General features: G+C 42.1%; 1 protein-coding gene across 4 annotated transcripts in view; it reads left to right on the top strand.

The window, feature by feature from the left end:
• The window catches only part of SPAST (spastin), a 66367-nt gene extending 41094 nt beyond the window's left edge, over positions 1-25273 (top strand). For all 4 annotated transcript variants that reach the window (XM_024212099.3, XM_024212097.3, XM_024212098.2 and 1 more), the window contains 9 exons: positions 3255-3326; positions 3926-4001; positions 4661-4752; positions 5645-5724; positions 8405-8447; positions 9194-9273; positions 14920-14990; positions 16897-16937; positions 21868-25273. In XM_024212099.3, the coding sequence (XP_024067867.2) occupies positions 3255-3326; positions 3926-4001; positions 4661-4752; positions 5645-5724; positions 8405-8447; positions 9194-9273; positions 14920-14990; positions 16897-16937; positions 21868-21990 (678 nt within the window). In that variant the 3' untranslated portion in view covers positions 21991-25273. The remainder of the gene's footprint in view (positions 1-3254; positions 3327-3925; positions 4002-4660; positions 4753-5644; positions 5725-8404; positions 8448-9193; positions 9274-14919; positions 14991-16896; positions 16938-21867) is intronic.
• Positions 25274-27315: the final 2042 nt, after the last annotated feature.

Raw genomic sequence — 27315 nt, 5'->3', positions numbered from 1 at the left:
CAACTCCTTATACAGGAGGTCTTTACGCTCCTGTCCATGGGAGCGATCGAGGAGGTTCCTTCGGAGCTAAGGGGCAGGGGGTTTTATTCCCACTATTTCCTAATCCCCAAGGCAAAAGGGGGACTTCGACCCATATTAGATCTGCGCGGACTCAACAAATTCATGGTAAAGTTGAAGTTCCGCATGGTCTCATTGGGGACCATTATCCCTTCCCTGGATCCTGGAGACTGGTACGCCACCCTCGACATGAAGGACACGTATTTTCACATAACGATTTACCCTCCGCACAGGCGCTTCCTTCACTTTGTGGTGAACCACCAACATTACCAATTTGCTGTCCTTCCCTTCGGGCTGTCCATGGCTCTGAGAGTGTTCACCAAATGTATGGCCGTCGTGGCAGCCTACCTTCGTCGACAACGGATCCAGGTGTTTCCGTATCTAGACGACTGGCTCATTCGGGGCCACACCAGGGAAGAAGTGGAATCCCACGTCCGGCTCACCCTAGGCACGTTCCGCAAGCTGGGCATACTACTCAACAGCGAAAAGTCAACTCTGGAACCAACCTAGAGAATAAAGTTTATCAGGGCAGTCTTAGACTCCAGACTTGCCTGCGCTCTCCTGCCGGACACTCGTTTTCAGGCTATGGCAAACATCATCCACAGCCTCCAAAGCTTCCCAACTTCCACGATGAGGACGTGCCTCGGCCTTCTGGGGCACATGGCGTCGTGCACTTACGTAACCAGGCATGCCAGACTTCGGCTCTGCCCGCTTCAGGCCTGGGTATCAACAGTGTATCGTCCAGGTCAGGACAACCTGAACATGGTGGTCACGGTTCCGGAATCGGTCTTGACCTCCCTCAGCTGGTGGCTGAACCACACGTCGGTGTGTGAAGGGGTACCATTTCACTCCCCACAACCTTCCTTATACCTTGTCACAGACGCATCATCTCTGGGCTGGGGCGCCCACCTCGGGGAATACCAGACGCAGGGCCTTTGGACCGCATCCGAACTAACTCTGCACATCAATGTTCGAGAACTGATGGCAGTACGCCTAGCGTCAGGCGTTTCGCGGTCTCCTACGTGGCCGTTGTGTGGCAGTCCTCACAGACAACGCCACGGCCATGTTCTACATCAACAAGCAAGGGAGAGCCCAGTCGTCCCCCCTATGCCAGAAGGCCATTCGCCTGTGGGAGTTTTGCATAGTCCACTCGATACATTTGATGGCGTCGTTTCTCCCAGGAGTCCAGAACACTCTGGCAAACCACCTCAGCAGGTCATTCCAAGCTCACGAGTGGTCGATTAGTCCAGATATCATCCACTCCATCTTCCGGAGGTGGGGGTTTCCCCAGATCGACCTATTCGCCTCGTGCATCAATCGGAAGTGCCAAGTGTTCTGTTCTCTCCAAGGGCGCTCTCAGGGTTCCCTATCAGACACTTTCCTACTTCAGTGGAAAGACTAGCTGTTCTACGCCTTCCCTTCATTCCCGCTGGTCCACAGGGTCCTGCTCAAGCTGCTCAGGGATAAGGCATGCATGATTCTGATGGCTCCAGCAGGACCAGGGCAGCACTGATACACCACACTCCTAGAGTTGTCGATAGAGCCTCCGATCAAGCTCCCAATGTGGCCGGACCTGGTCTCCCAGGGCCACAGACGACTCTGTCACCCCGACCTGCAATCGCTCCACCTTACTGCGTGGATGCTGCATGGCTAACTTGAGCAGAGTTACTCTGCTCACAATCCGTGCAGCAGGTTCTGTTAGGCAGCAGGAAACCCTCCACACGGGCCACCTACTTAGCCAAATGGAAGCGCTTCTCCTGTTGGTGTGAGCAGCGCGCCACACCCCCCTTGCAGGCGTCGATACCACTTATACTAGACTATCTCCTATCCCTAAAGCAGCAGGGCCTGGCGATATCATCTGTCAGGGTGCACCTGGCAACTATCTCGGCATTCCATCCAGGAGAACATGCTTCTTCAGTCTTCTCTAACTCGATGGCCGTTAGATTCCTAAAGGGCTTAGATCGCCTATACCCACAACTGTGTCAACCGGTTCCAGCGTGGGACCTTAACCTGGTCCTCTCCAGGCTCACGGAGCCCCCGTTCGAGCCAGTGGCTACCTGCTCACTCCTTTACCTATCTTGGAAGACAGCTTTCCTTGTAGCCATCACTTCAGCGAGGCGTGTTTCTGAAATCTGAGCCCTCACATTGGAGCCTCCATATATAGTCTTCCATAAAGACAGGGTGCAGCTTCGCCCCCAACCTGCCTTTCTCCCCAAGGTGGTATCAGCTTTTCATGTGAACCAGGATATCTTCGTCCCGGTCTTCCATCCTAAGCCGCACGCTACGCGGCAAGATCAACGTATGCGCACTCTGGATGTTCGCAGGGCCCTCGCATTCTATATCGAGCATACGAAGCCGTTTAGGAAGACGACTCAACTTTTCGTTGTAGTGGCTGACCGGATGAAAGGCCCACCGGTCTCCTCGCAACGTATCTCCTCTTGGATCACGTCCTGTATTCGTGCTTGCTACGACTTGGCCGGTGTCCCGACGCCACGCCTCACCACCCACTCCACGAGGGCTCAAGCCTCCTTGACCGCTTTCCTGGTATAGGTTTCAATCCATGAGATCTGTAGAGAGGCGGTTTGGTCATCCGTTCATACCTTTGCCGCTCACTATGCGTTAGTTCAGCAGTCTAGAGACGATGCCGCATTTGGCTCAGCGGTTCTGCACTCCGCGATGTCTCACTCCGATCCCACCACCTAGGTAAGGCTTGGGAGTCACCTAATTAGAATCAATATGAGCAAGTACTCGAAGAAAAAACGGTTACTCACCTTTGTAACTGTTTGTTCTTTGAGGATGTGTTGCTCGTATCCCTTCCAAACCCACCCTCCTTCCCCACTGTCAGAGTAGCCAGCAAGAAGGAACTGAGGGGGCACTGGGTCGGCTGGGGTATATATCCAGCGCCATGAAGGCGCCACTCTAGGGGGCTCCACAGCCGACCCACTGGGTGTTACTAGGGTAAAAATTCTCCCGACGATCGTGCACGTGGCGCGCGCACATCTAATTGGAATGGATATGAGCAACACATCTCGAAGAACAACAGTTACAAAGGTGAATAACTGTTTTTTTTGTTACATCATATTCTATTTTTCTTCATACAATATACTTATTGTCTTGTTAAGTTTTATTCTAAATCCTAAAATGCATTGGAGCTCTTCAACTTGCCTACCATTAAGAAGGGATTTACTGTTTTTCAGGCCAAAGCAGTTGCTGCAGAATCGAATGCAACCTTCTTTAACATAAGTGCTGCAAGCCTAACTTCAAAATACGTAAGTAATAGTTGCTAACGGTTTTGGTTTCTTAATGCTAATACATTAGGATCTTGATTATCTGACAGACTTGTAGGGCTAATACATTGATATTTATGATGAGGGGGACATCCTGTGCCATGGGCGGGTGCTGCCTTAGTCCACTAACCTTGTTAAGCCAAAACCCTCCACGTGTCTGCACACTAGATAATGCATTGTACTGAAAAGTGTATTTGATACTAACAAATACAAAACAGCAGTTTCAGAAATTGACGCTTCATTATTGAGCAAACTCCTGCACTCCCTTGGAAATATTTTTATTTAAGTATAAAGGCTGTGATTTTTTTAAGAGCCCGACTTGCTTTGAATTTCATTGTGATTTAGGCACCTAACTCCTTACACTCCTTTAACATTTCCAGCCAGAATCATTAGTTAAGTTTTCATATTTTTCTGTGGGGGGGGGGGGGGGGAGAAAGGCAGGGTGCTTCACCACTTACTGCTGAATTAGTGGTTTGCTGATCCGTGGTATGGGAATGGGTCGTGCAAAGCTTGTGTTTGTGAACAGTCACTTATTGACTTTTTTTGTAATATTTGTTTTGAAAAATGCTTGCCTTGTTTAGGTAGGTGAGGGAGAGAAACTGGTGCGTGCTCTTTTTGCAGTAGCCAGAGAACTTCAGCCGTCTATAATTTTTATAGGTAAGACCTTAATGTTTGGCTAGTAAGATCTATATATATATTTTTCTGCCAAATAAAATCTTTTTAAACTAAAGTGCTCTCTATTTGAGGTTCACTTGTCTCAGTAATAATGCAAGACATAACAAGATAAGGGGATCTCTCTGCATCAGTGATTACTTGCTCCTTAATTGGTTTTTCATTTGGGGAGCATGTTTCACTTGAGCATGTTCCACATTCTGCCCTAGTATCCAGTAATCTAGGAAAAGCTTAACTAACAAAAGAATTGTCCTATGATAACCTTGCGTGCAAAGATTCTATTTTAGTGCGTTTTTTATATATGACCTGCAGTACAGGGTTATGAAAATTGTTTTGCATTTATTTTCTCATCCTCTTTGGAAACTTGGGGTTTATTACCCACAGATGACAGAATGCATACAAAATTCCTATCCTGTCAGATGTCAAATTGGTGATCCTTTACTAATGCCACTGGGCCTTGCACCTTTAACACCTATACAAATATTTTTTAAACTTTGGCAAAGTTTGTCTGCCTCCTGAAGAGTAAAGATAAGACCTCTTTTATTGGAACCCCACACTAGCAAAATAATAGTTGAATTAAAACCTTGATATTTAGCAATCTCACTGGCTGAAACGTTAAAACTAAGACTTTTTTTTCTCTTTAGATGAAGTTGATAGCCTTTTATGCGAAAGAAGAGAAGGTGAACATGATGCTAGTAGGCGTCTAAAAACAGAATTTTTAATAGAATTTGATGGCGTAAGTATCAGTATTACAGTATTGTTGGTTGTTACTTAAATTAGTTAATACAATGATGGGTGCCAATGAAAGCTGCTAATGATACCCTAATGGGGTTAAGCTCCACCAATTAAAAATCCTCTCCTTTATTTCCTTGAACAGCAATAAAAATATTTCTTAGCAAACATCTTCTATCTTTTGCCCAGTAAAGAATTGGAGAGTTCAGTCTCTGAGCAGGGAGGATGGTGATAGAGACCTGGGGAGGAGCTGTGGGTGGACTGTAGTATTTCATGGTTGGGGAAGAGAAGATGGGTAAGTGGTGGGAGTAACCGCAGAGATGCTATGAGGGAAGGAATTCATTTCTTGGGCAGGAGGAAGGCTATTGCATAATTATCTACTTAAATTTTCTTGCATCTTCCTTTGAAATATTTGGCACTGGCCATTGTCAGTCAGGAGACTAGACTAGATTGATCTATAATAGAAGTCCCAGAGTTGTTTTAGACCTACATTTCAATTTTCCTCTCTCTAGGTTTCAGTGTAGTTTCACTGCCCTGAGTGGCAGTAAAATTTGACTTTGTTTGAAACAGTAAAGTAAGTCAGTTTACTTTTTAATTTTGAGCATTCACAATATCAAAATTCTCCAAGACCATAAGTTCTAATTGCTAGTCATGGCACTTATTTTGGACACCAGATGCTGCTATGGAAAATTGAGATGGAGTTTAAATATACCTTTTTTTTTTTTTTTTTTTAAACCACAAAGTAGGCAGAAAATAATGTGGATAACATAGTCAACACCCACAAAAACATGAGCATTTAGTATCAACATCCAGTCAGTGCACTTTGGTCTTTTTACAGTTTATTGCATTGTTTCTTAGTTTTCAATTTGCGTTACTCTTGCTTTACAACATTATAGGTACAGTCTTCTGGAGAGGACAGAATACTTGTAATGGGGGCAACTAACAGGCCACAGGAGCTGGATGATGCTGTTCTCAGGTACCTAAATGATGCCCCTTTTAAGATGTATTCAAGGCCAGTTGCACTTAAATTCAGGGCTGTCCCTACCCATACGCAAAGTACGCAGCTGTGTAAGGCACCAGGAAATTTGGGGCACCACATTTCCTGGTGCCCTGCTCAGCTGCGTGCTACTCCAGCCACTGCTCCGCCTCTTCCCCATGGCCCTGCCTCTGCTCCAGCCCCGCCCCGCCCCAATCCTTCCCCAAAGGCCCCCCCGCCCTGCCCCCCTCCCCCGAGGACTGCTGCACTCACCGCGCAGTAAGTGGAGTGACCCGGCCCCAGCCTGCTCCACTCCCCTGGCTCCCAGCCTCGCTGCTGGTGAGTGCTGGGGGGCAGTTCCCCCCGCCTCCCAAGGCTGGGAGCCAGGGGAGCGGGCTGGGGCCTGGGGACAGCCCCTCCCTCCCCTGCAGGGGGGCTGCATAGGGCACCAAAATGGCTAGGGATGGCCCTGCTTAAATTAGTTCCTATTATAAAATACAAGTTTCACAGTTAAGTATCTTGCACTCTTCAAATTGTATTGGACTGAAATTTGCTAGAGTTGTTGGGTGGTAAATATTAACAAAATACTCAATGTTTATTTTAAAGAAGAGCCTCAGCATTCCCTTTTGAGTTACTTGTGCCTTTAGTGCCATCAGCTTGGAATGGTCTTAAACAGGTACTCTCTCAGATCCTTTCATGTCACTCATCTGTTCCATTCTTTGGGTCTAAGGGTAAACTGAGGGGAAAGTCTCTCTTATAGACACTTCTACATAAAAGCAGCACTGAATTTCTCTTTTGAACATTGGAGGCATGGTATCCTCAAAAGCAATAGGACCTTGGAGGCCTTGTTTCAGATTTTAAGAATCCTTTACAGTGGTTCTCAAACTTTTCTTTTCACGGACCACTTGAAAATTGCTGAGGGTCTCAGTAGACCACTTAATGATCTTTCGAAATGTTGTTTGTACCGTTAGCTAACTACTGTAAAGGGTTTTGGATAAAACACAAATACAAGTAAAAGCACAGAACTCATATTTTAATATCAGTAGTCTTAACTTTCTAATGCAATGGATGTGCCCTCCCCCCCCCAAGGTGGGGCTGGGAAGGAAGGGAGTGTCTCTCCCGGGCCACAGAGCTGAGGCTGGGAAGGAGGGCCGTGTCTCGCCACAGCCCTGGAGCTGGGGAAAGTCGCCTCCTTCTCTGGCCGCTGCAGCCCTGCACATCCCAAATTCCTCCCACCCCCTCTTCTCACCCCACTTCCCCCTTCCACTTACCCCCTATTTCCCCCTCCCCCCAAGCCCACCACCTCACCTTACATGTGCCTCTTCTTCAGGGTCCAGGCACCTAATTAGTGGAGCTACGCCTGCACGGCTCCACTAATTAGGTGCGTGGCCCTTCATTCTCTTGTGTGCAGCTGCCCAGGCGCGCACCTTAGAGGGAACTATCCACGGACCACCTGGATGGAGCTCACAGATCACTCGTGGTCTGTAGACCACAGTTTGAGAACCTCTGCTTTGTAACATGGCATCTCCCACTTACATCTCTTATGCTAGACTGAGGAATGCAGATCTGACTTCACTGGCTCCCTACAAATTACTCTGAACATGAATTACACTCCTCAACATTTTCAAAGACTCTAAAGATTCTGCAATAGTGGACAATATGAGAATATGTTAAAAATGATGTTCTATTCATTCTGACACTGATGGTTGTAGGGATAGACGTTACCAGCTTGGGCTGGAGGGTCTGATTTGAAGTATCTGACTATGCGGAGTCATTGGAATCCTTGTAGGGAGTTGTTATCCATGAACATGTTAAGAGCTACAAGTAAGGCATTCTTTCCTCCCGTAAGAGTTTCATTAGGGCTAAGGTAGCATCAATGGCATGCTCATAATGTTTGTACCTTTAAACTCTGCAGGGCTACTACCTGGAGTTTCATTCAGACCTTATGTATCACCCACACTCAATTTGGCCCTCAGCCCACCTTCCTAAACAGTTGTACTTCTTGTTAGTCTCCCACAAGTGAGAATATGCATATACCATACTGAAGGAGAGATTTCTCACTGGTGGTAAAATACAGGGGGCAAAATTGAATCTGGATAGTGCAAACCGCACCTTCCTGTACCAGAATAAGCTTCTAGATAAATAGAGTACTAAATAATGTGTTGGGGTTCAGGCTATGTAAAGTTTCCATTATTTAGAAAATGAACATAATGCAAAAGCTACAAATCTCAAGTACAACTATCTGCATACTACAACATCGTGGAAGGTGTCTCAAAAACTCCCCTTATTCTCCAAGTGCCATCCTCATGGGAACAGCTGCCACAAGACCCAAGTAGGCCTTGCTTTAATGCATCTACCCTTGTGAGGAGATAAAAGAAACAATCATGGCACTAAAAATAATATAACTATATCACATTAAATTATATACCTTCTCTGATGCCAGACCTTCTTTTTGCTTCTTATCTAGCTACATCCTGGACTGCCTCAGTCAAGGGCAAGGATTTCAAATTTGCTATTCCCTATCTAAGTTTTGTTTAGTTAATTACCATAGGTAGCAAAAAAAATTAGTGTTGGTGGCATGGGCATAAAATGTGTACTTTTATCAAATGTCAGCTTTTACTAACTAGTTCTTCTGACATATTAAAATGTTACTTTTTTTTTTTTCTCCCCCTTCCCCCAGACGATTCACCAAACGGGTGTATGTATCTTTACCAAATGAAGAGGTAAGTGTGTGGCTTACGTGTGCATTTCTTTCTGAGAGTTCTTAAAAACCTATTGTATAGGAAAAACAAGAAAATATATTGTAGAACCTTGTTAATGTGCCCTAATGATTGGTAGACTTGTTGCAAATTACTGAATTTTGTGACTGACCACTGTCCGCTAATTCACTTTAGCCAGTATGGTAAGTTTATACCACTCAGGTGAATATTTAAGTTATTATATTCTGATGTACTTACTAGAATCAAATCTGCTAGTAGCCGCTCCCTCCTTCTGGGCAGCTTGCTGTTGTATAGGCAGTGTGCTGATTAAGCAGACAAGGACATGTTTTGATATGCCTAGAATACTGCAACGGCAGGTTTGTTTGGTTTGACATGAAATTATTTCATGCAAAGGATTAAAAAATTGTGTGGCCTAATTTTAGAAGTTCTTCAACACTAAAACAAAAAACTATTAGCACTGTTCACTATCTTAGCAGCAGCAGAAGTGTCTCTGATCAAGACTGTAGTTTAGTTGACATGATTGTACAGTGCCTGGCTGGAACCAATGGGGCCCTCAATTTCATGATTACTAAATCTATATGACCCCTTAAAAGAAAGTATTGACATGTCCACCATAGTCAAAAGTACTGCAAATGTCATACATATAGGCTTCTGAATTCACAAAAACATTCCATATATTCTTGTTTTATATCTTCTAATAAATGAGTTTTTTGTACGTGAACTTACAACTGATAAATGCTTCTTTTCAGACAAGATTGATTTTACTAAAAAATCTTTTAAGCAAGCAAGGAAGTCCATTGACCCAAAAAGAGCTGGCACAACTAGCCAGGTAAGTACTTTGATAGTTCTGCTAACAATATTGCTGGTCCACAACAGTCATATCAACTGCTCTGTCAGTTACATTTAGAACTAATGCTAGTTATCAGGAATATTAAAATTGTAACCTTGCCTGTACTTAAAATTATAGAAATGTAGGGCTGGAAGGGACATCAAGAGATGATCATCTAGTCCAGTCCTCTGCTCTGAGGCAAGACCAAGTATAGCTAGACCTAGACCATCCCTGACATGTTTGTCTAACCTGTTATTAAAAACCTCCAATGATGAGGATTTCACAACTTCCCTTGGAAGCCTATTCCCATGCTTAGCTATCCTTATATTTAGAAAGATTTTCCTAATATCTAACGTAAATCTCCCTTGCCACATATTAAGCAGATTATTTCTTGTTCTACTTTTGAATGTGGAGAACAGTTGAAAACCATCCTCTTTATAATAGCTCTAACATTTTTGCTGACTGTTCTGTTCCTCCCCTCAGTCTTTTCTCAAGACTGTACATGCCAGGTTTTTAACCTTGCCTCATAGGTCGGGTTTTCTAAACCTTTGATCATTTTTGTTGCATTCTTCTGGACACTCCCTCCAATTTATCCACTTTGCTTTCTTAAAATGTGGCATCACTGGACACAGTATTCCAGATGAGGCCTCACCAGTGCTGAGTAGAGCAGGACAATTACCTCCCATGTATTATGTATTCGATGCTCCTGTTAATACACCTCAGAATGATATGAGCCTTTTCCACAACTTCATCACATTGTTGTCTTGTATTCAATTTGTTCCATTATAACCCTCAGATCCTTTTCAGCAGTACTATCACTTAGCCAGTCTTTTCCCATTTTGTAGTTGTGCATTTAATTTTCCTTCCTAAATGAAGTACTTTCCACTTGTCTCTACTGAATTTCATCTTGTTGATTTCAGACCAACTCTCCAATTTATCAGTCATTTTGAATTCTAATCCTGTCCTCCAAACTGCATGCAACCCCTTCCCTCTTGCTGTCAGCTGCAAATTTTATAAGCATGTTTTTCACTCATTATCCAAGTCATTGATGAAAATATTAAATAGTAAGGACCCAGAACAGACCCCCAGTGGGACCCCACCAACATTTACCAATAAAAATCTAATCCTTCCAAATCTGCGTATAAACCCTAGTATCCTCTAGGTACTTAAAAATATAATTTGTTCCAGTATCTTTCTGGGTATTCAAGTTGGGCTGATTAGTCGATAGTTCCCTGTATCCTATTCGTTCCCCTTTTTGAAAATAAGTACTGCATTTGCCCTTCTCCACCCATCCTCCAGGAGTTCTCAGAGATAATAGCAGTTAGTTCCAAGACTGGTTCAACTAGTTCCTTAAGTAAGGTGAATTTCATCAGGTCTTGCTGACTTCAGTACATCTAACTTATCTAAATATTCTGTAACCTGTTCCTTCCTTATTTTGGCCTGTGTTTCTTCCCCTTTGGTAACATTAACTGATATTAAACAACTGGTCACAATTTATCTTTTTAGTGAAGACTGATGCAAAATTGGTGTTTAACACCTCAGCTTTCTTGAACCTTGTCCATTATTAGCTCTTCTTCCCTGCCAAATGGAGGACCTACACTTTCCTTCATCTTTCTTTTGTTCATAATATATTTATAGAACCTCTTATGTCCCTTTCTAGGTGTAACGTATTGAGAATGAATTGCACACATTTTGGAGGTTATGAAAAAGACCATTTCTCCTCCCACCCCCAGTCAGTCTGTGTAAGAGAGTACTGTTCACACTGTTTTCTCACTACCTAGATCTGCTGTTGAAACATGCTGATCAGCACTGTGCCTGGGGCAGGGAGACAGGAAACGAAGGCAAGCTCCTTCCCACCCAACCTCTAGGCGAGCCCCATCTTTCCCAGCTGACTAAAGAGAGCACCTGCTCTACATTTTGTGTGCATTTCAGGTTGAAAACAAATCTCATTGGTTTTTGTTTTGCTTTTTCCTGACTTGTGCATTTTTGGGGTTGGCAATACTGACATTTTAAGCATGGAATAGCAGGGATTCCATAAGTGTAGGGCCTTTCCAATATTTTTGCTGTTTGAAGATTTTAAATTTGCATTGAAAAATACCTAAAAGTTACTTGAGCTTTCCATTGTGAAAATTCTTATGGATCACGCAATACTACTATGTGCTCATCCTCTGGACGTTAGGTACCCCATTATGAATGCTATTTAGGAGGTAGAGAAGGGAGAGGGAAATAAGACATGTTCCTTAATGTAAGAGAAAAGACCCTCTCTCCTGTCACACTTCTGAGATACTAATGAATCTACTTGGTAGATCATGGAGGAGGAAAACTGAGTGAGGTGCAGGGCATCAAGAATTTTAAATAGTGTAACTCGTTTGAGTCTTTTATTTTTGTGTGTGTATGAGGGGTGCATGCACACGTTCAGCGGGGCTAGTATGCGTCAGCCATTTTGTATCTGCAACATCAAATAAATTTGCGGCACAATGAAGTCGCATTTATTGTCATCTTAATTCACACTTGCAGAAAACTCTTCAGCCATGTCAGATACACGAATATCTAATTGAAGTAAAAAATGGGGTTGCAAGTTAAGTGCTGTGACTGTAGATTCTATGCGCAAACATACAAACATCACTAAGCACAACTTTTGAAAAATTCTTTGTGCTACCCCTTCCCTACTATAGACTTTGTTCACTTGACTGACATGCCACATTTCCTTGGTTGGCAAGAGACTGGGATTTGTCCTACTCTTTATTCCTTAATAATTCTACTAAACCCTCTTTCTCCCACAAACAGAAATGTAATTGGGTGCAGGGCCTCCAGAAAATTGGATGAACTAGCTCCTTTAATGGGCCATTTGTGTGCCTCTTGACAATTTCTAATGGCTGCTTTTGAAAGGTGGGGCGGGGGGAGTAAAGCAAAAAAAAATTTTTTTTTTGCTATTTTTTTACTGCTCCTTTTCAGTATATAATATTGGGGGGGGTTTTTTTTGTTTTTTGTTTTTTTTCTGCTTGTTTTTCACATTGGAAATACCAGTTCTGGTTTCCCTCTCTTTGATGACGTCAGCAAATCTTTTGAAGCACCTGAATGGTTAAATTGGAGAATGAGGCTAAAGCCCGAAGTACAGCTCTTCCAGCCCTGACTGGAGATTGAAGGGGATGTTGACTTCAACCTTCTTAGGGGGGAAAAAACCTTATGTTGTGCCATCTTTATATTTCTTAAATGAGCAGTAAAGGACATGATTTCTCTTGCTTTGCAATTCACTTCTAAAGTATTTAGACATGTGATACATAATAGGAATAGATGGCTCAGCACTACAGTGGCTCAGTTGTTCCTCTCCAGCAGAACTTGGAGTGGTGATTGGGTAATTGCTTATCCTCTCCAAAGGCCTTCATGTGCAGGGTCACAGAGGTATCCATATTCTCCCTCCTTCTCTCCAGCATCTATGTAAGACCACTGGGAGAGATTGAGTTGCCATGGCCTCAGCTGCCAACAGTATTCCGATTACACTCCTCTGTATATCTCCTTTTCAATTGATGCACCCTCTGCCATTGCTAAAATGTCAGAACACTGACAAGAAATCTGCTTTTGAATGAAGAGCAATTGGCTCAAGCTGAACTCAGGCAAGACCAGAATGATGCTGGTCAAAAAGGGAAAAAACTTTTGAAGAGTTATCCTAAACATTGTCTCCATCATGCTTTGAAGGCATATGACCCCCATTCATCACAGTGGTGCAAAGCCTCAAGTTTGTTTGCCTGACTAAGCTTGAATGACTAGGTGGCATTGCTATCTTTTTTTTTCATCTCCAGCTTATTAGGGAAAATGTTTCTTCCTCCCAGAAAAGGACCAGCCCACAGTAATCCATGCATTTGTCACCTCCAGGCTGGATTATGGTAACTCATTATGAAGCTGACTGTGAAGACAATCCACAGGCTCCAGCTGGTCCAGAATAGGACTACCCACCTTCTTTGTGGCTTAGGCTGCTGTGAGCATATGAAGCCTCAGCTGAAGTCCCTCCACTGTTTCATAGTTAGCTTGTGATACCAGTTTAAAGCTTTGGTCCTCATTTTCAAAGCAGTTAATGGATCAGTGTCGAGCTATATTATAGACCAAATTTCAATCCATAAACGACAGTGACAGCTGTGCTTCTCTGGCACAATTCAGATTACAAAGCCTGCAAGTGCTTGGGATAAAGCATTATTGGTGTAAAGGATCCAGCTGTGGAACAAACTTCCAGAGGAGATCAGGCGACCCCAGAGTATGATTGTTTTTAGAAAATGCTGCAAAACCTTCCTCTCAGAAAAAGCCTCATCACCCTAAGAATGAAGCATTCAATGCTGACACCTCTTTCTACACATGACACCCCTACCAACTAAAAAAGGAAATTAATAAAATAACAAAAGCAAAAACCCTCCCCAAAAGGAAGAATGTCAGACATGCCATGAAGCCTACTAGAAGGCATTCAGACACTACCATAATGGGCAGCAGTATAAAACAACAAGATAGGCAGATAGTATTTGGCAACTTTGTTTGAAAATATGATTTTTCCATACTATACACACTTTCACTCATTATCTGGCTGCAGTATAAACAAAAGTTTGTAAGTTTTAAGGGAAAACTTCTTGCAATGTGTGAAGTGTACCAACAACATGCCACAAAATAGGAACTCTGCATTTTTTCTAAAAAATGCTAAGATTCCTTTCGATTCCTTCCTTCCTTTCCAGTCCTCATCATGGTTTTTCAAGTTTAGTCTTGGTGAGATTCCTGCAGCAGTCCCCAAAGTACAGTAGAACCTCATTTATGAACACCTCAGGAATGGAGGTTGTTCATAACTCTGAAATGTTTGTAACTCTGAACAAAATGTTATGGTGGCTGTTTCAAAAGTTTTACAACTGAACATTGACTTAATACAGCTTTGAAACTTTACTATGCAGAAGAAAAATGCTGCTTTTAACAATCTTAATTTAAATGAAACAAGCACAGAAACTGTTTAGTTGCCTTGTCAAATCTTTTTAAACTTCCCCTTAATTTTTTTAGTAATTTACATTTAACACACTATTGTATTTGCATGTCTTGTTTTTTGTTTTTTGTGTGTGTCTGCTGCTGCCTGATTGTGTACTTCCAGTTCCAAAAAGGTGGTTGACCAGTCAGTTTGTAACTCTGGTGTTCGTAACTCCTGAGGTTCTACTGTAGACTGAATCACCAAAGAAACTGGTCATGGGCTGGAAGCACAGCATAAAGTATTTATCATTAGTATTTAGTCATTGTGATATGAAGAAGTCACAACAGCTGTATCTGGACAGTTCTTTGCAAGTATTTGAGAGTAGAAAGTGCTGACAATCTAGTGGGTTGTTTAAAGAAAAACTATTGCATTTATAAGTGTGTGTTAAAATGGCATTCAGCAATAGATCCCAGTTGCTAGACTTTGATTGCCAAAATGCTACTTACATTTAATACTGATCTTGAACTTTAATGGATAGTGTTTTTTCAGTTGAGAAATGTTTGAAGTAACATATTTATATAATTTACTAATTATGCTGTGCAGTTTGTCATTTAATCTTAGAGAAGTACTATTTCCCTCTTTGCTAATATGCATGTATAAAGATGCAGATCATTGACAGTTTTTCTATCCCTCCCCTCTCCCCCTTTACGAAGAATGACAGATGGATACTCAGGAAGTGACTTAACTGCATTAGCAAAGGATGCAGCACTGGGCCCTATTCGAGGTAAGTGATGTGACTTTTTCTGTAGTACCTTTTTTTTTTTTTTAAACCTCTTCAGGAAATTAAAGATACTGTTGTTCTGTCTTACAAATCATTTGTCCATCTCTCTCTCAAATCTCCAAAATTAATCAGAATAGATCCATGACATCCTGAGTCTTGTGTTGCTGTGCATGGCAAGGTGGAGACTGTCTAGCATTGCTTTTTGGTGCGTTTCAAAATGTCATGAAAAAGAACCATTTGATATTAACAGGTGACAGAAACATTTCAATTTATGCCTCCACTCATGGAATGATATGCTTCCCAAGTTAGTGTCAGTTCCATCTTAACTAGACCATATCCCTTACAACTGTCTGTATTAGAGAACATTCTTCGCCTGCTTCATAAATTGGATGTGAAAAAAGCTGTTCAGATCATATTGGTTGGTTGTTGTCTTCAGGAAGAAATGCCATGGGGGAATTTGTCTTGATTTCAGGGATTATCTGAATTATGAAAAACTGGCTTTCAGCTGTTAGGACCATTTGAGGTTGAATGATGGAATTACATGAGCCCAATCAAGTAGGGTTGTGGCTGCCTCGGTGTCCTGCCTTTGACATTCCTCTTTGAAATTTTTAATTAAAACAACACTTTTATTTAGCACTGCTCACTCACTTTCAATGTGGGAGCCAAATTGGATGCTTGTGTCAGAAAGGCAGTCCTTCAGTCACTGTTCAACTACTCAGTCCTTCTAGGTATTGCTACTGTTAGCTAATCTTCTACATGGGGGATCAGCAGAGACAATTTTATGAAGAAGAGATTACTACTTAACAGTAACTGGAGTTTCCAAATATATTGCCTCTGTGTGCCTCTGCCACGCTCTCCCACCCTCCTCTCCACTTTGGAGTCTTTCAGGCAGGCAAAGAACAACTGAGGGCAACTGAAGGATATAGTCCTTCTGTAACCTGACTTGACATGAGTTGAGGTGCCACAGGTCCCCCAATAGTAAGCTGTTTTGAAGTGATTCATGGATTTGAGGCACAGTGCACAAATTCTAGAGTGTGAATCTGTAAATATTCTGAACTCCAGTTGCTGGCAAGTAACTTTCCTTTCTTGCCGCTTTGCCTTCAGTAGCTACTTTTAATGGGCTGTCATGAGTCAGTGTGATTGGACTTTGGGAATCACAGGTAGCAACTACACTGCATGAAAATGGGGGAACAGTATTGTATTAAAAGTGGCTGTCTCATAAGAACCATCATAAGTTATATTCCTCCAGTAAGTTGGAAACATTATGTGCTTACACTTGCAAATGATTGGTGCACCAAAATGTTTGTACCTTTTGTCTGCAATGTAAACTCTTCATATTTAGAATGTACTTCTCTGAGAAGAGCCCATAAAAACTGCAGTATGGGGTTTGATGTCTTTTCCCCTCTCCTCCTCCTTTCTGGCTTCCATCTAAAATGTGAAGTGGGGAAAAAAATATGTTCCTTTTAAATGCCAGCCCTACAAACTACAACTCTTCTCATACCCTACTGGTAGTAAAACTTCTGCAGGGCAAATGAATGCCCTCAGTTATACTCTACTGTGCAATCTGTTGTCAATGGGGTCATTATTTGAAGACCCCTGTAAAATGAGTTTGCACAAATTTAAAAGCAATGATTCAACTGACTTGAACTTAAAAAATAATTCTGATGCACAAAGAGAAATGGAATTGTTTCACACTCTCAGCTGTGTTTGCTGTGCAAGGCTAAGAGGAGTGAAAATCAATACACATTGTAGTCACTTAAAGCAAGCAGATCTCACTCGGAATATACAAGGAGCAGGCATGTTGAGTTGCAAGGTACCATTTTTAATCACTTCTCAGATTAGAATTGAACATAAAATGTTTTGATGGCTTTTCTTGTGAAACTCATTACTCTTATTTTTTTTTAAACAGAACTAAAACCAGAACAGGTAAAGAATATGTCTGCCAGTGAGGTAAGCTGCTATAACATGACTTTTCCTTTCTGGGTGGAGCATGTATAGATGGTTTTGTTTTGTTTTTTTAAAGAAACAACGAGGAGTCCGGTGGCACCTTAAAGACTAACAGATTTATTTGGGCATAAGATTTCTAGTCTTTAACATGCCACTGGACTCCTTGTTGTTTTTGTGGATACAGACTAACACGGCTACCCCTCTGATAGATGTTTCTAAATTATTGTAAAAATATTGTTGCCTAACTTTTTAACATTTTTCCTTGCTTGAGTTAAGTGAAAAGATCTCTTTAAAAATATTGGTAACATGGAATGTGAGGCTTCCCCCAACACACACTGAAAGGCTACAATGACTCTGGTGACTTTATGTATGCAGTGTTGGTCCCAGCATACTAGAGAGACAAGGTTTAACTGGACCAACTTCTGTTGATGAGAGAGACCAGCAGTTAAGCTTACACATAGCTATTTCTTCAGATCTGGGAAACTAACTTTATCAGTTATTCCTAACAAAATTGTATTTGCCAATACAAAATGCTGAATAGCAATGATTTTTTTTTTTTAGAAGCTATTTTGAAATATCAATATGAATGTGTTTTTGGCATGTGTGGTAAAAAATTCATAAGACACTTATTCTCAACATAGATATCTAAGAACAGTAGTTGAGGTAGTGTCAAATTCTGTGCTAACTTACACCCCAGAACTTCAGTAGGACTGGATGGGATGTACACAAATGTGGGCATGATTTGGCCCATATTAGCGGTAAGGGTGGGAAGACTAAGACCACTCCATGTAGCTTGTGCCTCTGGAGAATGCAGGTGAGATTTGACTTGGGTCAAACTTCAGAGCCTCTACAGTGCCCAGCAGCAGATGGTGATGTATTGAAACTTACGTGGGGTTTAAATCTTAAATTATTCAAAGTAGCTGAAGAGAGTCCTGTCATTTTATTTCATAAACAGGTTAGTTTTCCCAACAAAAGATGTAAACTGTTGTCTGAACTGTAAGCTCTTTAGGGCAGGGACTCTTTGTTCTGTTTGTACAGTGCCTAGCACAATGGGGTCCTGGTCCACAACTACAGTAATACAAATAATAAAACCTGTTGATTTAGTGGGGGTTCATAGCACATAGATACAGAATTACTGGTGCACCTGATTAGTGTGTTTAACATGAGTAAGTGTGCATATATGGACCATTTGATATGATATTCACAAAATTAGTGCATCTCAGTATTCTTAAGTTACATAGCATTTCCATGCCCATCACAGGGAGGTACTACCAAACCAGCAGCTTAAGTGATATGTCATAGCCTAGTAACTATGTTGCTGTTTAGAAAAACATTCATACTGAATCTCAAAAAGTGCATGCAAAAAAAGCTGAACAAATCAAAGCCCACAGTCTACAACTTCATCCTGAAAAAGTGGAGTAAAGGCAGAGTGACAAAGGGGACGACTTTGAACACAAACCCCCAAGTGGCAGAGGGATTAGATGAGCTTGCATATTCCTCAGCCTTTCTGCCCCAGTATGTGCATGCCCCATACGTATTGCAGGAGAGGAGCAGGGAGAAGCTTCATTTCCTGGCTGCTTATTTCTTCAGAGGTGCAGCCTGTGACAAGTCACAGAGACTCCCCTTGAGACTGTCACTCAATGAGCTGGGATACCACTGAGAACAACCCTCCACTCTTGTCTTGCTGACTTAGACACTCCAGTCAGCTCCAGCACAGTCCCGGAGGTTGGGCCATGCGTCTCTGCAGTTCACTGAAACTGAGATTCGCTCAGCCAAGGGATTCTCAGTTAACAGGGACTTTCCCAGACTCCAGTGTTCAGCATTTCTGGGAGCCTGAACTCCAAATAAATCCATTTTACGCTGCATAAAGCTTATGCAGGATACATTCATAAATTGTCCACCCTCTATAACACTGATAGAGAGATGCACAACTGTCTGCTCCCCCAGGTATTAATCACTTACTCTGGGTTTATTAATAAACAAAAGTGATTTTATTAGGTATAAAAAGTAGGATTTCAGTGGTTTCAAGTAATAACAGACAGAACAAAGTAAGTCACCAAGCAAAATAAAACAAGCACACAAGTCTAAACTTCTTTCACAGACTAGACGCCTTCCTAGTCTGAGCCCAATCCTTTCCCTGGTACAGTCCTCGTTAGTTCTGGCAGACATCTCGGGTGGTAAGCCCGGGTTTTCTCACGATTGGCAGCCCCTTTTTGTCCTGCTCCACCCCCTTTTATAGCTTTGTCACAAGGTGGGAATCTCGTGTCTGTACTCTTCCCCTCCCCTGCCTCATCAATGGAAAAGTACAAGGATTAAGATGGATTCCAGTATCATGTGATATGGTCACATGTCACTGTAAGATCCCTAATCTCCATTCTTCCTGGGTTGGCCCACACATACACAGGAAGGCTTGCAGGTAAATAAACCATTTACAACCAATTGTCCTAGTCAATGGGAGCCATCAAGATTCTAAACCACCATTAATGGCCCACAATTTGCATAATTACAATAGGGCCTCAGAGTTATACTTCATATTTCTAGCTTCAGATACAAGAATGATACATGCATACAAATAGGAGGAATATATTCAGTGGGTTATAACCTTTGTTATGATACCTTACACGAGACCTTTTGCATAAAGCATATTCCAGTTACATCATATTCACACTCAGAAGCATATTTCCATAAAACGTATGGAGTGCAATGTCACACAGCCTTGTTGTCCAAGCTTTTGCAAAGAGATGAAGCCCATGTAAGAGACGTGGGTCACCCTGAGAGATAGAGGACTCCCACAATCGTGCCGTATTTGTAAGCTGATCTCTGTCCCTGTCTCTAAAGACTTACTTCTGACAGGGTAAGCAGAAGAAGCAGTCATAGGGGGCCCATGTATATGTGATACATTTGTATGTACTCGACCTATTAATAGTATTCAGCCAGCCATTCTTGGATTGTGGATTTGTTTTACACGTAGCTGAATGCCTTGTTGTCCTAGGATTTGACTGTACATAAAAATGGCATAGGTGCTGACTGCGTGGGTGCTCCGGGGCTGGAGTACCCACGGAAAAAAATTGGTGGGTCCTCCGCACCCACTGGCAGCTCCCTGCCCCGCCCCCCTGCTCCAGCTCGCCTCCACCTCCTCCGCGAGCTGATTCGCGGGGCAGGGAGGGAGGGGGGAGGAGGGGGAATGTGGTGTGCTGGGGGAAGAGGCGGGGCCAGGGATTTGGGGAAGGGATCCAATAGGAGTAGGGAGGGGGTGGAGTTAGGGTGGGGACTTTGGGGATGGGGTGGAGTCGGGGCGGGGCCAGGGGCGGACACACACCGGCGCCGGAGAAAGTTGGTGCCTATGCCCCATGGTATTTCTCTTTGTTGTCACTGTGATACATCTGGCTGCACTAGCAAACACTAGGCCCAAAGAAATGTGGCACTTTTGAGATTGTAATGTGTGCATTCATGTAGGGTTTGTCTGTGCTGACCCGAAGGCCTACTGTGGGTGTGAATAGTGGTATGACCAAAATGTTGCGGTGTAACTTCCCCGGGTGGGTGCTGCAGATGTGAACTAAACTCCTAGCTCTCCTTAACATAGTTCTTTTTGAAGAGGAGTATGCTAATGCTAACTAGGAGCCTTTTAGTTTGTGTAATCCAAACTGCAGGGCTGTTTAGAACAAAGACTTAGTCACTAGTCTCACAGACTTGGACAGCTTTCTCAGTCTCCCAAGCTGTGAAAGATGTAGAAACTGTTTTGTTTGCTTGGCAATCTGGAAATTTGCCTTCATTATTTTACCCTTCCTTTAATAAACCTCTGCCTCCCACTTCTTAGCACATAATTTTTGTATAGCCTGACTGTTCTTTTGATTCCTTAGAGCAGGGGCGGGCAAACTTTTTGGCCTGAGGGCCACATCGGGTTTCGTAAATTGTATGGAGGGGGTTGTGGCCCCCACCTCCTATCTGCCTCCCCCTCCACCCTACCCCCCTGGGACTCCTGCCCCATCCAACCCCCCTGTTCCCTGACGGCCCCTCTGGGACCTCTGCCCCATCCAATCCCTCCTCTCATTCCTGATGTGCCCTGGCTGCCCCATCCAACCCCCCTCCTTCCTGACTGCCCCCACCCCCTGACCACCACCCTGAATTCCCCTGCCCTCTATCCAACCCCCCTGCTCCCTGCCCCCTTACCACGCTGCCTGGAGCACCGGTGGTTGGCGACACTACAGCCGTGCCACCTGGCTGGAGCCGGGCCACGCCACCGCCACCACGCAGCACAGAGCACCGGGTCAGGCCGGACTCTGCAGCTGCGCTGCCCCAGGAGCTCACTGCCCCGCTGCTAAGAGTATTGCGCTGGCAGCAGTGTGAGTGAGTTGAGGCTGTGGGGGAGGGAGGACAGCAGGGGAGGGGCCGGGGGCTAGCCTCCTAGGCCAGGAGCTCGGGGGCCGGACAGGACAGTCCCGCGGGCTGGATGTGGCCCGCGGGCCATAGTTTGCCCACCTCTGCCTTACAGCAATGTTCTGAAGTTACGTCCTAATATAATTTTGGAGAGTAAGGGGATGTCATTTGTGGACTGGGGGCATTACACCACAAAACCCCACTGAATGATATGACATTTTAATCCTGTTACCTGTGAAAAGACAACACCATAAACAAGGTCATACTAGTCTGATTGGACGCAGGCCCCTCACATGCATTGGCTAGCACCACCTAGTGGAATAGAAAGTAATAACATTTCACTTTATTTTAAGTCTCTTGTGATCTAGAATTGTCAGATTTTTGTATAGTATATTACCTGTGTTTCTCATTGTAATCTAACACTCTTGGCTACACAAACCCAAATGTTAGCACCATTTATATTGTACTGCTCTGAAATTCAAGCCCGAAGTCTTCATTTATTGAGTAAGCACATGACAAAGACATTCGTCATCTTAACATGTCTTTTTTTGTCTAGATGAGGAATATCAGATTGTCCGATTTCACCGAATCTTTGAAGAAGATAAAGCGCAGTTTGAGCCCTCAAACCCTGGATGCATATATTCGCTGGAACAAGGACTTTGGTGATACTACAGTTTGAAGAACTGCTGTATAAAAGTGAGGAGAAAGTGCTGTCTGCAATGAGCAATTGATACAGACTGTGGGAATGCAGCCAGAGTTTACAGGACTTCACAGATCTTTAAATATCTGCACTGGCAACTTGAGATTTGATTGATTTGAAAAAGAAAAATTATACAATGTGAAAAGTGTTGATTAAGGCCTCCGTGCCTTTTTAGTCAGGATTTACTCACAGGGCATGTAAGTTAAAGCACAATAAGACCTGGGGTAAGACTTCTAGCAATCTAATCATTAATTTGTGTATTTTGTTGGCGATATAAGGTCCAATTGTATTGACTGTTGAAAGATTTATACTCTTAGTTTTTTTTTAATTTTTCTCATGACATTTACTTTTCCTGCTCTCTACCTGGTAACTACTAACTTATAACTGGAACTTTGTAAATTTTTGTTTCCATTTTTAATATTTTTATCCATACTGTGCCAAATAAGCCATTTCCCTCTGCAACAGGAAGAACAGCACTGGGAATTAGCATTATTTAAAAAAAAAGTATCCAAATAGAAAGCAGCTGGTCTGCTACTACCTTGTCTTTTGTCTGGTTATAGTGTGGCCATACAGTTCACAGAACAGTTTAAAAAAAAAAAAAAAAAAAGACCTTTGGTAGCAGAACAGCAAAAATCCTATCGAACCAGTTGAAATTAATAAAAAATTATTACATTATAAAATTGCTATACTAAGCCATTTTTGCCAGTGGTATTTTTCTTTAATTCATTTGTAAAGCTTCCACTGTAGAATGTTGGTTTATTCTTATGGTGTGTTAACTTCTACTTGAAGCCCAACTGATTTTGGAGAGAATAAATGATGCTGTCAAATTGTGAAGTTTTAGAACTAGTGTTTCTACTCTGTATTAGTTTGTCTGTGTACAATAACTAAGTTTGTTTCCATTCTGGTCCTTGCTTTTTTTAATTTACAGAGGAGAGCATTAAAATAAGTGGCTAGATATTTAATACATAGCACACACTAACATTTTTATACCTTTAATGTGCTTTGGTTTGTATACTAAGATCTAAAATAAATTCCGCTGATCTGCTTTTTTAAAAAGTAAAATAACTACATTCTTTAAAAAAAAAACTGAATTTTTATTAAATAAATGACATACTGTAGTAAACAGAAACACTTAAATCATGGTCTTTAAATACCGTAATAAAGGGAAATGCATATTTGGCCTGTACTGCATATGGGCAACATTTTGTTTACAAACTTCATGGTCAACATTTTGTTTACAAACTCTACTGTGGAGCTAAACTATGATTAAAACATGAGAAAATGTTTGTAGAAAGGCATCCTGTAACAGCTTTGAAAAACATTTTTCTTCAGTAATTAAAAAAACAAACAAAACCTCCCCACACTTGTGAAGATTTTACTACAAAAATAGTGCATGGATTTTTACCGTCCGTAATTGTTTAAGAAATCTGTTTATATAGCTTGTTTGTAGTTTTTCTTCAGAAATTGGAAACTGAGTTTTCTATTAAGGTTGTCATGAAAATACTTTTCTTACTGCTTCAGAGAGGGAGAAGTCAAAACACTGAGGACAGTTGATCTTATAGTTTTAGTTATAAAAAGAACTAGCTGATGTAGACCTAGGGTGCTTACAATTCTACAACAGAGCCCTCTTTTTATCCATTGCACAATATCAGGAAGTATATAACAGCAGAAGCTCTGTCAGCTGTTCAGAGACGTAAACATGATTGTTCTATTCATGTCTGAAGAACTGCAGATAGCTTAATATTACAAAAATCAGTTAAGGCAATAGGAGGTGATAAGAAATAGAGGCACTGTTACACTGAAATGCCTTTTAAAGAGTATAACCAGTTTGATTAGAAAACTTCAAGAGTGCAAAGTTTCTCAAATATGTGTGTCATACATAATTAAGGTATGTGAGTTCCGTTCCCCTGATCCACCTCTCAGGACAGCTTGGAAAGGTAGCCACTGCCAGTGGCATTATAGGATTTCAATGCCTCAGCTTTCTAAAGAGACTTTTTTAATAATTCCACTTTGGGTTCTCTTCTGCCTTAGAATTATGAAGCACCTGTTTTGCACTGCTGGGTAATTCAGTCATAGGTTTCATCGCTAAGGTTGGATAGTACTTCTTGGTTAATACCTCTTCATTAACTAGTCAGACCCCTTAAGACCCCTCATTTCTCTTTCCATGAAACTGTATAATCTTGTCTCGAGCACCTTATCTAAAATAAAAACTATTTACCTAAAGTAGTAATTATTGCGCCATATCGTTATAGTAAGTCTTTTTTCTGCTAACCAATCTAAACTTTTCTTTTAGTCCATTCCTTCATGTTGTTAGTAGTGTCCAGTGTAAATAAGTGCTCATTAGCAGTGTAATGTTCCACCTGACATGTAAGGATCATTCCCATCTGTTAATGGAAAACACCTAGATGATGAAGCATTATTAGCTAGGGTCATAGAGAAACTTTAAACATGCATATGCATCAGAGGGGAAGAGGATTAGTTCCTTAATCTTTGCTGTACAGCCAGTACAGGTCACTGACCCCTCTTACACCCTTTTCTCAAGCAATTAGGCACTGCATTTTCTCAGAGCACAGAACTGGAAGAGACCAGGCAAAAGTGCAGCTCGGTACTGTAGCACATTATTGTGGACTTCTCTCACTACAGGTATGCCTTGTGATCAGACTGGAGTCCTGGGAATGGGCCTGAATAGGAGAATGGGTCTGCCTTATCTTCAAGTCAGCTATTCCTTCTTGCTTGCCCAGTGGCTCCATCCAGGTTCTGCGCACAGAGTTTGAGTTTAAAAAACTGGCTGCTGTCACTCAAGGTCAAGATACTACAGAAAGCCAGTCATTTTCTGATTAGTAGTGGGAGGAATCCTTTTTTTTAATCTAGTCCTTCACCTAACAGAGGACCTCAGATACAGTGGAGAGTTTTGGATTTTGGTCCTCCGCATGAGTAAAAAGTTGAGCCATGTCAAGAGGCCACTTTTCACAACCCAGAGTTACAAAAACCAAAGGTGCAGACAAAAAAATATCATTGCAGCAAATTTACCTGATGACTCAAACTGGAGTGAGGTTTTGTATTTTTGCTCTGAGACTCTTATTCAAGAGTGTCCTTTCTTGAATGTTTGGTTTCTGAAATGTTATAAACATTGCTATGGAGTATTAAGCTATGTCCTATTGATAAAGGAAAAACGTATGTATAAAAGCATGGTGAGCATTCACACTGCTTTAGTTTCACAGTGTTGGTTGCCCTACAATAAAATGTTGCGATTTGTCTTGTTTTTACTGTTTCCCTGTCTGTCAGTTTTGTTACATAAAATGTCCAAAACTAAAAGCCTTTGATAAATCAGAAGCGTATTAAATACCAGATCACAGGGTGGGGCGGAGCTGAGGGGGAATATGTATATACCTCATATATTTAGTTTCTGTGGGACATGACTCGTTTTATAAAAGGTTTACATTTTATTTTTAAATATAAGTGCTATTTCCTAAATAATGTGCTGAAATTGAATGTGTGATTACCTCAAAATCATGCTGATTACAAATAAAATGGAGAAACTGATTCGGGTGACTGTTTAATCCCAGTGGGCTGAGCCAACCGTTCTGAAAATGCAAGGAAAACATGGCTCGGCGCAGCTCAAGCTGCTCAGCTGACTCCTGCTTAGATAAGATTCTCTCTTCATATTTTTTTTGTGACCAGACTCTTACAAAAATGGGAAGATGGTGAAAGTTGGCAGGGAAGTTGGGGAAATTGGTTATTTTGGGAAGCTAGGTGAACGTGTGATCTAGGGCTTAGAGCAGAAGCCTGGGAACTTAGATTCATGACACTTCCTTCCAGTGACTTCATGGTGTCTGATCTTGGGCAAGTCATTCTGACGACATAATCTTGGGGCAGGAGGTCTTCTCCATATGTAACAGAGAGAGTGCTTTTTAAACTCACCTCATCTATGGAATCTGGTCAACAGCTCCATGTCACTTTTTTTTTTTATGTTTATCATAACCTCTAATTGATTACTCAAAGCTACTGGCAGACAATCTTATGTTATCCCCTGTCTTTCCCTGCACCCCCCCCCCCTCAGTATTTAGGCTGGGTCTTCCTTACATCAAGTGTGTGTTTAGGCTTTAAGGTCTCCAGGGTTGTGTGTGTGTGTGTAGTTGGGTGTTGGTTTTTTTTTTTTTTTTTTTTTACAGTGATACAATAGCACCTTTCTGGCCACTGATAATTTTATTCCAAATGGTCCACTAATTGGGGTCCTAAGCTGTTGAGCATCACCTATTAAGGAAATATTTTAAAATAAATATGGGCTCTGTCATAAATATAAAGAGAAGGGTAACAACCTTCCTGTATACAGTACTATAAAATCCCTCCTGGCCAGAGGCACAAAATCCTTTTAACTGTAAAGGGTTAAGAAGCGTAGGTAACCTAGCTGGCACCTGACCAAAAGGACCAATAAGGGGACAAGATACTTTCAAATCAGGGTGGGGCAGGGGGGAAAGGCTTTGTTTTGTCTTTTCTTTGTCTGTTCTGTGTGCTTGCCGGAGACAGATCAAGAAAGCAAGCAATCCAACTCCATTAGGATTAGTAAGTACTAGCAAGGGAATGCATTAGCTTACTTTTATTTTGGCTTGTGATTTTCTCTGTGCTGAGAGGGAGGTGTATTCCTGGTTTTCTTTTTGTAACTTTAAAGTTTTGCCCAGAGGGAAATCCTCTGTGTTTTGAATCTGACTGCCCTGTGAGATTATCTTCCATTCTAATTTTACAGAGGGGCTGCCTTTTACTTTTTTCTTTCTAATAAAGTTCTGTGGTTTGTTGTTTTTTTTAAATCTGATTGGGGTTTTTTTTTAGTGGTTTGTGTTCATCTTGTTTATTCTCAAGCCTCCCCAGGAAAGGGGGTGTAGGGCTTGGGGAAATATTAGGGGAAAGTAGGAACTCCAAGTGGTCTTTTCCCTGAGTTTTGTCTAATCGCTTGGTTGTGGCAGTGTTACCTAATCCAAGGTACAAGGGGAAATTTGTGCCTTGGGGAGTTTTTAACCTAAGCTGCTAGAAATAAGCTTAGGGGGTCTTTCATGCGCGTCCCCACATCTGTACCCTAGAGTTCAGAGTGGGGAGGGAACTCTGACAGGCTCTGAGGGTTGTATGTTAGGCATCAGCTATGTATTTTTGAATTAATACAAAACCATTCCCAAACAAGTCCTTAGACCTTCTGCCTTTGGCTCAGATATAGTTTACATCAGAACATCATTTTAAAAGTGGGTTTGATTCTTTTTTGGAATCAGGTTAGTTTGTGCTGCTTCTCCCATGAGCAGTTCTGAGAACTCGGTG

The sequence above is a fragment of the Terrapene carolina genome, unplaced genomic scaffold (assembly GCF_002925995.2).
Source record: "Terrapene carolina triunguis isolate 2854851 unplaced genomic scaffold, T_m_triunguis-2.0 Scaffold85, whole genome shotgun sequence".
NCBI lineage: Eukaryota > Metazoa > Chordata > Testudines > Emydidae > Terrapene > Terrapene triunguis.
The sequence above is the reverse complement of the archived record's forward strand: the minus strand, read 5'-3'. Positions and strand labels throughout refer to the sequence as shown.